The 13,345-nt window shown below is 53.2% G+C and overlaps 1 protein-coding gene across 1 annotated transcript; it reads left to right on the forward strand.

Annotated features, from left to right (window-relative positions):
- Positions 1-5,734: 5,734 nt before the first annotated feature.
- Positions 5,735-12,931, forward strand: atxn1a (ataxin 1a). The gene is made up of 2 exons (XM_036516226.1): positions 5,735-7,694; positions 10,145-12,931. The coding sequence occupies exons 1-2, from the start codon at positions 5,925-5,927 to the stop codon at positions 10,736-10,738; spliced, it is 2,364 nt and encodes a 787-aa protein (XP_036372119.1). The 5' UTR covers positions 5,735-5,924; the 3' UTR covers positions 10,739-12,931.
- The last annotated feature ends 414 nt before the right edge of the window (positions 12,932-13,345 follow it).

Genomic DNA, 13,345 nt, shown 5'->3' on the forward strand with positions numbered 1-13,345 from the left:
ACAGCGGGAGAGGCTTGAACCCCCGATGCCCGCAAGCAGAGACGACTCGCCGTTTAGCTGGAGTGGAGAAAGGGCCGCCTTTCCCCTGCTGTGTGTGTGTATGTTTTTCCTTGATGTATTAATCATGCTCTGAGGCTTTCATCTCCGTCCCTTTCACGGAGACCTTGGGAATATGATTCATACTCTATAAAACACAGCGGGAGGACAATACGTTTAGGTTTCAGGTCATCCGATACCGGCTGCAGTCAGAGGGGATGTGTGTGTGTGAGCTCAGCAGATGACAAGGGTGTGTGTGTGTGTGTGTGTTCGTGCAGTATGTATGCTTTTCTTTCTGTATTATATGCGAGTTATGCATGTGCGGGTCTATAGGCAGTCTGAATGTGTGCATGCACAAATATGTTTGTGTGTGTGCATGCATGTGCAGGATGTATGAATATGCATGCAAGTGTGTGTGTGTGTGTGTGTGTGTATGTGTGTGTGTGTGTGTGTGCGTGTGTGTGTGTGTGTGTGTATGCTCCTGCCTGTGTGTGTGTGTGTGTATGCTCATGCCTGTGTGTGTGTGTGTGTGTCTGTGCTCATGCATGTATGTGCTGCTCTGTGCAGAGGGAGCTGCTCCTCATTTGTGGACGCGAGCAGGCCTTTCTCCAGCATCCTTGTGAGTGACGTATGGACCGAGCGTCGCTGGCGGGACCCTCAGTCAACAAACACTCAGAACACACGAACAAACAGACTCCTTCCACACTCGCCTCACACTCCTCCTCCATTCGCCGCTTGCCTGCCAGACACCCGTCGCGTCCCCTCCCCACCTCACGCTGTCTCCCCGTCGCCTGCCCGACACCCGGCGCGTCCCCTCCCCACCTCACGCTGTCTCCCCGTCGCCTGCCTGACACCCGGCGCGTCCCCTCCCCACCTCACGCTGTCTCCCCGTCGCCTGCCCGACACCCGGCGCGTCCCCTCCCCACCTCACGCTGTCTCCCCGTCACCCACCGCTCCAAAGGTGCCGCTTTCGTTTTTTTACACTCCACTTGGAGAGGTTCATGTTTGCGTTTTGGGGGAACTCCCAAGCCTCTTAGGGGACTGGGAAGCGTGTAGTGGAGAGGGCCACTTGGAAGAGCCGCAAAAATCCTGGTCTGTTGTCTCCCGGTCCTTTCTACTTCAGGGTGGCGTCCATGAGGGTGAGAGAGAGAGAGGCCTGAGTGTGCCCTTTCCCTGACCCCTCCCTCACCTCGCTTGCTGTCTCCCTATTGGGGGAAACAGGTCACACGGCAACCTATCGTGCATTGGCAGAACCTTGGGAAAAATGACACAAAGCTAAAGAAAAAACCCAACAAAAATCTGATCTCCTTGATGGTGGGTACAGTTTTCCTTTGGGAGGGGGGGTGGGAGAGGAGCGAGGGGGAGGGGGGGTGAGCGACTTCGCTCTGAGCTCTTAAGCGTATTCCACTATGCCGATAACCCTGACAACCAGCAACACACGCGTAAACACTCTGGGGGTTTTTTTTTCCGCCTCTCTCACACACAGGCGGTCTGAGACAAGGTCATGGGCCGGGAGCGCAAAGACAAACACGATCCGCGGCCAAGGTTCCTGACCAGATCCTCGGCAGTCGGCTGCCCCTCCGAGCTCGCGGGAGGGAGAGGGAGAGGGAGAGGGGCCGCTTTTCGGGAAGGACGCGCCAGCGGCCGAGGCCATCAGCCCGACCAGAGGTGGAACTCCTCTCTGTGGTCATTCAGTTTCAGACAAAGGCCGGCCGGGCTCCTTTTTAGCCATACATTTTTAATTCTGCTGATGGCAGCGCTGCGTCAGCCAAGTGGCGGAGTCCCGAGCTGAAAGTGCGCTGTTTTCTTTATTGGCGGAAACAAGGGGGTGCGCGTTTGTTTGTTCGGATGGTCTTCGCCCGACTCTGTGGAAAATGTCTGTGCATCCACAGCTTTGATGCCAAGTTAACGGAGACCAAATGCTGCTCTTTTACTGGCTTGACCGTTTGCACCTGTTCACACTTCCCTGCACATGCACACATGGAGAGACACCCCCTCCTCCCCAAACAATTTCTCTCTCTCCCTCCATCTCCCTCTATCCCTCCCTCCATCTCCTTCCTTCCCTCTCTTTTCCCTCTCTTCCCTCATCCTTCTCTCTGTATGTATCTTGCTTTCTTAGCAAAACGTGTCCTCTTTGTCCTCTCTGGTGGTAGCAGTGTAGGACCCCTTGTGCGTTTCTCCTGCCTGTGTGTGCATGTGTATGTGTGTGTGTGTGTGCCTGAACTGTGGATCTCTCTCTGAGGGCACAGCTCTTGGCTTTGCTCAGTGTGTATCAGTAGGTACCGTGTCCTGCCAGGGTTAAGCCAACACTGTGGGTTCATGCGTAATGTGCCAGGATAAACCATTCCTAAAGAAGTGAAAGATCAGGTGTTGCTTTACCCACAGTGCAATGAGTGTGTGTGTGTGTGTGCGCGCGTGTGTGCGTGCGCGCGTGCGTGTGTGTGTGTGTGTCTGTGTGTGTCTGTGTGTCTGTGTGCGTGTGTGTGTCTCTGTGCGTGTGTGTGTTTGCGTGTGTGTCTGTGCGTCTCTGTGCATGTGTGTGTTGGTGTGTGTCTGTCTGAGTGTGTGCATGTACAGAGCTAGCCGTTGGCAGTCACCGCATTAATCCACCTTGACTCCTGGGGCTACCAGACAGTGTTTTTAAAAGGAAAATAATTGGCAAATTCTTCTGAGGACCCCTGCAAGCGAGGGCTTCTCTTCTGTCTCCCATAACAAGTGGAATAATTTAAGCATATTAAGCAAATCTGAATTACGATAACAATAAAGGTAATGCATTTAAGGGCTGGAAAATAAAGAAAATGCATCACGGCTGATTCAAACTCTTGAAAATTCTTGCATAGATTTGCATATTTTACCGTCACGTGGGCAGGAGACAGCTGTGATACAGACGGCGTGTGAGGTGGCGAGAACATGGAAATCGTGTTTTCAAGCAGTTACAGGCAAACATCATTTTCATCTCCTTTGCAGCTCATCATGAATGAACACGAAACCGAAATCATAACTCAAAGAGGCTTGGGTATCCAAATCCTTGGGGACTGGAAAATATCCTTTTTTTCCACTGGAAAAAGGTCCTTCTCTCAAGTGAGACGTTGTGACCCCTAATAATAATGATAATTAGCTCATTAACATGCTGAAATGTCTCTGTGCAGCAAAGAACTAAGAGGCAAACAAGCTTGGAAAAAGAGCACGAGGGAGAGAAAAAGAGAGAACGAGGGAGAGAGTGGTTGAGAGAGAGTCGGAGGAATGAGAGAGAGGGAGAGAAAGAATGGGACAGAAAGAGAGAAGGAGACAAATGTTGAGAGAGGAAGAAAAAGAGAGAAAGAGAAAGAGAGAAGAGGTGTTGTGAGAGAAAGATACTGTAGGGAGAGAGGTTGTAACAGCATCTGCGCATGCTGCCGGTGGGTTGTCAATGGTGGAAAGAATGCCTCATTTCAGACCTGGAAGGCCTTGAAGACTTTGAAGTCCTCCAGTCAGGCTCCATTCAGAAATTCTGTTTCAAACCCATTATTCCTCCACAGATGCCATGCTATGAGCCATACTATACTTACAATATATGTGTGTGTATCTTCATTATGATACTTACAGTATCTCCATATTATACTCAGACTGTGTATAAATTATATGTATATAATGCATATGGAATGCTTAGATTCTATGCTGTTGCATACTATACTATTCCACAACAGACATAATGTTGCATAAAAAAGGTTAGAAAAAAGTAAAAAAAAAAAAAAATGGAACTTGCTTAAAAATGAGCTTTTTGTGTCATGGTGGATTAAGCCCTGTGTCTGGGAGGGAGGTTATGTAACGCACAGGTAGTGCTCTCCAGGCACGAACGTCCTGCTCTGTGGAGGAGAGAGCTGTCAGAACCGGTCTTCCCTCTGCGCCCCATGCCGTGCCGCCACTCTCTTTTCGTCACTCGCTCCGGGGCGACCCCGCGTGTTTTTTTTTAGCACCGCATTTTTTTTGTCACAAATGTTCCGCGCAAACCGAAACAACAGAGAACAAAGGGGGCCTCCGAGAGGAATGCGGGAGGTGTGGGGGTCGCAGTGGTTCATCGTGACCTACGGGAGGCCGTACGGACGCAGCTCATCACCTGGCAGTTAACTTGTGGTTGTCCATTTCAGAGGTCAAAGGTCACCAGTGGATCTTGGCGTAGACTACCCTAATCTTCTCTTGTGTAATCCTTAGTGGGCATTAAAGTAATAATAATGACAATGTTCAAAATGATACTAATACATTTTATCTATGTCTCTTTTTTTCCCCCCTGAGAGCTGGACAGTTGTGTAATAAATTATTGTAATTTTGTTCCGGTAAGCCCTTTGGGTGCTGGACAGATTAGGGCCCGGCAGTCAGGCCCAGGACAGCGGTGCTTACGGCAGGCCCTCCTGCAGGGGGGCTTTGTGGCTCCGAGACACCTCTTAAATCATTCACCGTCATTTAAAACGCAAAGCGGCTTTTCCGTACACGCAACAGACAGACAGGTTCGGGGCGGGGGGATCGATAGAGTGCGGTCGCGAATATCAGACGAGCAGCCCAGGTGACACGCAGCGTTTTCACGCGGTCCCTCCGAGCGTCGCCGGCTATCGACGATTTGTCACATGTCCTTAGCCTCAGGAGCCGGGCGCTGTCCGGTCGGCTGTGGGATGCGCGTCACTGGCCGGCGTTCTGCTGAGCAGGAGGTAGCCGGAGCGCCTCGCCCACACTGACACACGGAGCAGGCGGTGTGGGAGCTGTCTGAGGCCACGGCCTGTCCGCTCGCATTTACAGCAGCGGGGTTAAACCGGGAGCAGCGGATGCGTTACGAGCGCGCGGGGGCTCCTATGCATTCGGCCACGCTAACGCCACCCCATTGTTACGTGTTCGTATTGTCTTACAGAGAGAAGGCTGGGGCCCGGCGTATCGACTGCGCGCAATCCGTATGTGTGAATGAGGGACTGTGCCGAGGGTGCGGCCTGGCGGATCAGTAGCCACTCGCGTTGTCTTCGTGACAGAGCACGCAGACGAGGGTCCTTGGGCCCGTTGCAGGCGTGAATAGAGGCTGTGTGTGTGTGGGTGTGTGTGTGTGTGAGACGCCGCGCAGGGTGTTAAATGAGTGCGGGGTGCGGAGCTTCTGGTGCATTATTAATGAAGCACATGCAGCGGCCTCTCTCCGCCTCTCTCTCCCAGCGGGGGGTCTGCTCTCACACTCCAGACGCCCAGCACTTACAGATGGTAGAAGCCGGTCGCCCGCGCTCACGATTTTTATCTGTTGAGTAGCGGACACCTCGCATTTACAGTCATGAGAGGAGCACTTACAGATTGTAGAAATCTGCGCTCGAGATTTTTACCGGGAATAGCAAAATTTTCTCGTTTAAAGGCACAGCAGTCATGATACAAACTTACAGAGGGTAGGACTCTCTTCTCATGATTTTTACCTGTAGAATAGCAAAATTTTTCACATTTAAAGGAATGCTGGTCATTTTCCTGTCCCTCTAAAGCCGTATTGCAACTGCGAGATGGGAAGAGATGTACTCTGTGTATCTGAGCAGGTGTGCTGGGGACGAGCTTGATGAGTTACTGTGCATGTTCTCCCCCCTGCAGGTTCCTGCAGCAGTCCTGGAGGTTTGCACTCGGAGGGCAATGATTCCTCATGAGGTCCGCGAATCACCTTCCGACAGCAGGCGTGACCCTCCGTGCTTTCGACTGAGACCCGCTCGGCGCTGAACGCCAGACAGAGCCCAGCCAGCGAGCCCGCGGGCGCGGCGGGCACTGCCACCCGAGAGCGAGGACCGACAGAGACGCACGCTAGAGAGAGAGAGAGAGAGAGAGAGAGAGAGAGAGAGAGAGAGACGAGCCCCGAGCTGAGAGGCAGGACATTCGGAGGACGCCAGAGCGCACGGGCCGACATGAAGTCCAACCAGGAGCGCAGCAACGAATGCCTGCCCCCGAAGAAGCGCGAGATCCTGGCCAGCAACCTGCCCCACGAGGAGAAGCCGCTGGCGGTGGGGCCCGCGTGCGAGAGCCAGCGGGGCGAGAACCTGGCCTGGCTCGCCAGTGTGGCCAGCGGGCATGACGGCGGCGGGCAGCGCACCGGCACGCCCACGGGGGCCGACGTGGCCCTGTACAAAGCCTTCTCCGCCGCGACCGAGTACTCATCCTCCTCTTCCTCGTCCTCTTCGTCGCGGACAGCGGCGGCGACGACGCTCCCCGCGGCCTACGCCTCCACGGCCCTCTCGCAGCCCGGCGGGACCATCCAGTACACCCAGCTCCCCTCCAGCCTGCACTTCATCAGCTCGTCCTACGCGGCGCCCTACGCCGGCTACATCTCCTCCCAGCTCGTCTCCCCTGCCTCCGGCCCCGCCCCTGCCCCGGTGGCCCCGCCCCAGCGCCCGGCCCCGGAGGCGTACGCTGGCGCTGTCGTCTCGCAGGCCTCTAAGGCGGAGCAGCAGCAGCAGCAGCAGCATCAGCATCGCCACCCGCTGGTGGGCTCGCCGGGCCTGGCGGGAGAGGGCGTGGCCCAGCCCGCCGGCCAGTACGTGCAGATCGCCGGCTCCGCCCTGAGCGCGGCCCCGCCCCACGGCCACCTCCCGCTGCACCTCCACCCCCACGCCCTGGCCCTCGGCGCCCCCTCGCAGGTGCTGCTGCAGTACGCGGACGGGCCGGCCGCCAAAAAGGAGGAGGGGCGGTCCCGGGAGGTGCTGAACGGGGAGCTGGAGAAGGGCCGGCGTTACGGCCTGCCCCCGGAGCTGTCCCTGATGGGCAAGCAGAGCGCGGCCTCCAGACAGCAGCAGCAGCAGCAGCAGCACTATGAGGCCCGGCACATCGTGCTCCCCGCCGACCACACACAGGAAACCTCAGGGCTTCGGACCTCACTGATGCTGCTGCCCAACAGCCACGCCGACTCGGTCAGCGGGCCCCGGTCGCCCCCCTCCGCGGCCCACGGTGAGAAGGGCGCCCCCGGCCAGGGCAAGCCCGGCTCCCGGGCCTCCCCCTTCGCCTTCCCGGCCCCGCAGCAGACGGGCGCGGCGGTCACCACGCTCTCCCCGCACACCGTCATCCAGACCACTCACAGCGCCACCGAGCAGCTCTCCGTGGGCCTCCCCTCGGCGGGCTTCTACCCGGCCGCCGGCCAGCCGCCCATCATCGGCTACATCGCGGGGGGCGGGCAGCAGCAGCCGGTCGGCTACCACGCCGGCCAGCTGGTGATCCCCAGCGGCCAGCCTGTGATCATCCCCGTCAGCGGGGGCGGGGCTGGGGGGGCGGAGCCCGCACACGTGGCCGCCGCCGCCGTCGCCTCCTCGTCCTCCCAGCAGCTGGTGACCGCCGCCCTCGCCAAGTGTGAGCCGTTCCAGGCGCCGGCGCCCTACCATACGGCCGCCGTGGTGCAGGCCCAGGTGCACCTGCCCGTCGCCCCAGCGACCACCGCCGGCTCCATGGCCTCGCCCCCGCCCGGCCCCGCCCCCGCCCTGCCGCCCTACTTCATGAAGGGCTCCATCATCCAGCTGGCGGACGGCGAGCTCAAGCGCGTGGAGGACCTGAAGACCGAGGACTTCATCCAGAGCGCCGACATCAGCAGCGAGCTCAAGATCGACTCCAGCACCGTGGAGCGCATCGACGGCAGCCCCACGCCCAACTTCGCCATCATCCAGTTCGCCGTCGGAGAGCATCGGGCGCAGGTAGCCGTGTGTGTGTGCGTGTGTGTGTGTGCATGTGTGTGTCTGTCAGTGCTCTTGCCCCCTAACCGTTGTTGTTATTTTCCCCCTGTCTGTCTATGTGTGTCCATGTGCTTTTGTTTTCCTTTGCGCTCCAGCCCTGCCCCGCTCTCTGCCCAGTCCCCGCCCACCTGATTGCCAGATCACCGCCACCTGCCTGCCTGCCCACCTGCTTCCCATCTCCTCGTCAGCCCAGCCCTATATCTTCCCTGCTTGTCTCTGTCCTGTTGCTAGTTTGTAGCAGTGTTTCTCGCCTGTTTCATCCCTGCCGGTTTCTCTGTCTGCTAGTTACCGATTTCGACCCTGCCTGCGCCTTGACTTCGTTTCTGCCTGCCGCCTTGGCCAGTTTGTCTGATTGCCTGCCTAACTGTTTCCTGACCCTGCCTGGTCCTGTTTCTGACCCTGGTTCTGCCCACAGACTGCCTTTCTGGTCTCGACCCTGCCTGTTTTGATTTCGCTATTTTGTCTTACAATTGCAATAAACTCGCTTGGAACCCGAAGCTCCCGTGGTCTGCGTCTGAGTCCTTGCCTGAGCCGTGACAGTGTCTGTTTGTCTGTCTCTGTGAATGCAAGCCTATGTATAATACAAACATTATATAGTATTAATGTTGTAACATAATATTAAATAAGTTCTTGTGTGATTTTTTCTCCAGGCCTTAATATAAACTTATTAAAATAACTTATTTTTATAATAAACTTATTTTCATTTATTAAAGTTTATTATAAATAAGGTAATTTAAACGTATGAAAATAAGCCTTTCATTGCTGTGTGTATCAGCGGTAGCGCGGTGACCCTTCAAAGTGCCGAAAACGGTTCTAAAAAGGTCAGCCCCGGGTTTTGGTTTTCCTTGTTGATGCATGGTAATAGAGTTTTTGGCAGGCCTTAAACAGAACCTTTCTTTGTCCGGCATTGGTGCAAAGGTCACGTCTGTTGTCACAGGCGTCACCAAATATATCGTCTTTCATTCATGCGTGTTTTAATGCATGAATTTCCACTCCTGGGGTTCGCTACAGTGCGGCGCTTGTTCAGAGCTTTCTGACCTGTAATGTAGGTTTAGGCACACTCCGCGCTTTTCGCTCCTTGCTGTAGCTGTGCAGAAGCTCTTGTGGGTTTGTAAGGCTTATTAAGTCATCGCCGAAAAGAAACAGGCTGGAGGTTATGCTTGCCTGTTCATTCATCGGAGCATGACTTGTGCCAGTTGCTCCAGAGGTGTCAGGCATAACTAGCCGCTCCCACATCAGTTGCTGTCGGATCACATTGCCATTAGCTGCTGTCAGTCCACCTCGGTCCCCGTGTAGTTAGTGATTTTAGAGTTTCTGCAGTCAGTCAAGGAAAACTTGCACCATGAGATGTTGTCGGAAATGCGATCTGGGTTTTACCTTAATCCCATAACACACGTCTGATGGGAAGATGAAAGTACTGTTGCATTTCCTGTAAAATGTTTATAAGCATTTTAAATCAAACCCCAGGGAAAGATGCTTGGTGGACATACCATGCAAAGCACTCAGTGGGTCAGTGACCTGGCTGGTGCTTGGAGTGTCCAACCAAACGCTTTCACTGGGTGTTATTTTACTTCTCGATTCACCTTAGGTTTTTTGTAAGAAGGGAGAACTGGATTTATTCTCTGCTCCACAATAAGCAAACAGGCTTAGAGGAATGCACAGCAGTACAGAAAATAAAAAATAATACATAAACATGTGTTTGCTAGCTCAGTAGACCCCCATCACCTCTCTGAGAGATGCTTCAATTGTCGTGCCTTTCCAGTGGGACCACCTCCCAGCTTAGACCTCAGCCTTAAATAGTTTTAAATAGACAGACTGATGTGCAGTTTTGCATGGGTGTCACATCCATGTCTGTTTTAAATAGTCTCCTCAAACTCAGGCTTTGGACTTCATTTCCCATGAGCACCTCCCTGACCCTCCCTGAGGAAAAGGTTTTAACAGGGAACAATGTCCCTGGGAGCAAGTAGCACCATTATGAGACCAGCCCATCACCTGGGCTTTTGAATTTGCTTGCATGTAGCAACTGTGTTTCAGCTGGCGGAAGGACACAAAGGCACAACTGAGCTGTGTGCTTCAGAACCGCAAAGACTTCAGCACAATTCAAGACCACAAAGCACTCTGTACTAATGGCTTTTGGTTGGCCGTGCCAAAGGATTCAGGATGTGGAGTGTCAGTGCACAGGAAGTGGGATTATCCTGTAATTTGCCTTATGAGCGTATTAGATCTGGCTAGACACTTTTGTAGACATGACATTTTTTCAGACGGCCAGGATATGGAATGCCAAAGTGACGTCAAAAAGTTTTAGTCTTCAGGAAGTGGGATTATTATAGTTTGCCTTATGAGCATGTATTGGATTTTGATTGGCACGGACAGAGCCCTCTGTTTTGTCTGTATCCCTCTCTCCCATTTAGGTCAGTGTGGAGGTGCTGGTGGAGTACCCATTCTTCGTTTTCGGGCAGGGCTGGTCGTCCTGCTGCCCGGACAGGACCACCCAGCTGTTCGAGCTGCCCTGCTCCAAGCTGTCAGTGGGCGACGTCTGCATCTCCCTCACCCTGAAGAACCTGAAGAACGGCTCCCTGAAGAAGGGCCAGGCCCTGGACGCCGCGGGCGGGAACGGCGGCCTCCTGCTGAAGCCCCCCAAAGCCGGCAGAGGGGGGCGCTACAGGGAGCAGGAGAACGGACTGGGGCAGCAGGCGTCGGGCGCGGGAGGCGGGGGCGGCGGCGGGGGCGGGGGCGGGGGCGGCGGCGGATGCGGGAGCAGGGGCGCGCAGGCCGCCTCCGAGAACGGGGAACTGAGGCTCGAGCCCTGCTGGCCCCTGGCCCCCAAGACAGAGCCTGGCGGCGCGAGCAAGCCCGCAGGCCGCAAGAGGAGGTGGTCGGCCCCCGAGAGCCGCAAGGTGGAGCGGTCAGCGGAGGAGGAGCCAACCTTGACTCTGCCCAAACTCTCTTTCATCCCTCAGGAGGTTAAGATTTGCATTGAAGGCAGGTCCAGTATAGGCAAGTGAAAGCTCTTGGGACTCCTCCTAACCTGGGGGGAGGGGGTGAAAATCGAATGACAAATGGCCCCTCATCGTTCATTTGATTTTACTTTTCTATTTTTTATTTTGAAATTTTATTTTATTTTTTTTGTTTCCTATCCGGATTACTGTACTGTAGGCTAAATTTACCCAGTATTTACATGTTATCATCTTACGTTAGAGGGATAGGCATATATCGGTAAGAATATGGGGCGTCTGAGCACTGCTTGACTCGTGATTGGATGGCATGTGCCCTCCATCTGTCCACCCTGCTAGCGTAGCGTCCCGCGCAAGGAACGGGACAAAGCAGTCGTGCTGCCCCGTGTGTTCGGGTTGCGGAGGAAATGAGGCGCAACAAAGAACGCGGACCAGACCGAAGGAGCGAATTCAGACTGTCACGGAGCTCCGCCGATGGCAACAAGGTCAAGTGACAGGCTTGATCCTGTGACCGTCTCTGGCCAGGGCCCGCAGACCGCGATCGGAATCAGCGGGGTGGAGCACGGAGGCCGCAGGGCAGGGTAGCTCCTCCGTGGCTCGTTTCCGCGGTAGCAGGGCCACGGGTGGCGAGGAGGTCGGAGGGGACCGATGTCACTTTAGCCATTCTGCGTGCGCTTTCTCGTTTTCCAGCGAGCCGCGATTTGTCCCTCTTTGACCACGTCTTATAGACACCCTAACTGCTCACGACCCTCTGCCATCTTGATGTGGAGCCTGTGGATGACTCAGACGAAGCTTTAGTTTTAAAGACGTAAAGATGGCTGCCAGTCAGAGCTGGAAGAATGTAAGTTCTGTGCCAGATCTGCCTGAGTTCAAGGCAGGTGGCATGTTAGAGACGTGTTTTGAGTGGGCCAAGACCCCACGCAGCTCTGATACGCGCGTGCACAGCCTGGTATTGGAGTCAGAAAGTCACTTTAAAGGGAAGTAGACCCAATATGATTGTTGTCAATGATCTTTTAGGTGCAATATGTTTACACGACCTTCGTTTATGTGCTGAGGCTGATCCTGAATCAGCAAACTCTGTTGCTCCATCAGAGGCAGCACTGGAGATGTCTCTGTAGAGAGCGCATCAGTCGAATATGTTATGATCATACCATGAGATCGGCAGTTACTAAAAAACTACAATTGCCATCTCTCCCTCTAGATTTGCAGCCAAGTCTACAGTCAGCTGAAGACAAAAAGAAGCCCCAGCTGTACTGAGGGGATTAAAGTAGCTTTGGGGCGCAAGGCTATTGAAAATTTTAACTGCCTGAATGGCCAGATAGTTCAGTGTCACCCTCTCTGAAGGGACAGCGATCGGGAAGCGTCCTTTCAGAAACTCACTGCTTTGGGTGTTAATTTGCACAGATTAACTGATTAAAATTTTCCGAAATATGTATACCCTTACGCGAAAAAGAACATCATGCACATGAAGACGACAGTTCAAAATACAAGGAGTGTCTAAAGTCTGTCGTATATTCAAAACGTAACTGTTGCAACTTGTTCGTACACGTTCCATGCTATACGCTCACATTTTATCATGTATTAAGAAATTATGCACGTGCATAGAACTGCACGCAAAAATGTAAGCATGGAACTAGTATGTACACAGAGGCAGTAAATGTTACATTTTGAATTATGTGATGTATTTCTCGAAAGACAAAAATAGACTAATGGCGCTGTTTCATAAGGGTAGGAAGTGTTCTTTGTTGGGATTTGTTGTGAGGGTCAGATTCCGTATGGGTCTGTTTTCCTGTGAGAAAAAGCAGGCATCGCGTTACATCACACTAACAATGATACTGCCTCCTCATTGTTACCTATACTTCCTATGTGGTGAAAAGTTGGATCCACTAGCCAATGTGGCGCTACCACAGATGTTCTATGTATGGACCAGATATTCAGCTGCCGGTGCTTCACATTGAAAGTTCCCTCCCTGGCATTGTTGAAGATAAGTGTTCTGATTTGTTGGCTCTTAATTAATATTCTTGTGGGGGTGTATGTTTAAAAAAGATCATCTATTGCTAGCATAGCAGTGCAGGCTACACCAGAACTTCCAGGTTTAGGAAGCCACATATCTGGTTAAAATATTGAGTATCTGTGGTAGCTGACTCCCAGACCCATTAGGTGATGTCATCAAGCAGTGCTAGTCGTCCCTGGAGAATGAGAGGGAACTTTTTTCAATAGGTGGATCTGCTTCACGTATTTAACTCTAGCGCATTGAAAAAATGTCATTGTCTTTTTTTTTTTTTTTTGCTTTTATTTGTTCTTTCTCTTCCTTTTAAACCCTTCTGTTTTGTGTGTGTTTTTTTTGAGAATTTTACTTGATGGGTAAATTTGGGTGTGAGGAATGTCCAATCCTTGAGGTCAGGGGTCACCTGTGGTTGCCCAAGACATGGATGAATATTGATATGCAGAGGTTTATGTATATGTGTATATGTACATGCGCACACACACACACACATACACACACACTGGGTTAACATCATTAACATAATAGGAGTGAGAGGGTAGAGGAAGGCTAAACACAACCCTCACTGAGTATCTGGTGCAACCTCTTTAATCGCTTTTTCTTAACGAGAGAAACAGAGAGCGAGAGAGAGGAACTCATGTGACACCGAATTG

The sequence above is a fragment of the Megalops cyprinoides genome, chromosome 21, assembly GCF_013368585.1.
Source record: "Megalops cyprinoides isolate fMegCyp1 chromosome 21, fMegCyp1.pri, whole genome shotgun sequence".
NCBI classification, from domain to species: Eukaryota; Metazoa; Chordata; class Actinopteri; order Elopiformes; family Megalopidae; genus Megalops; species Megalops cyprinoides.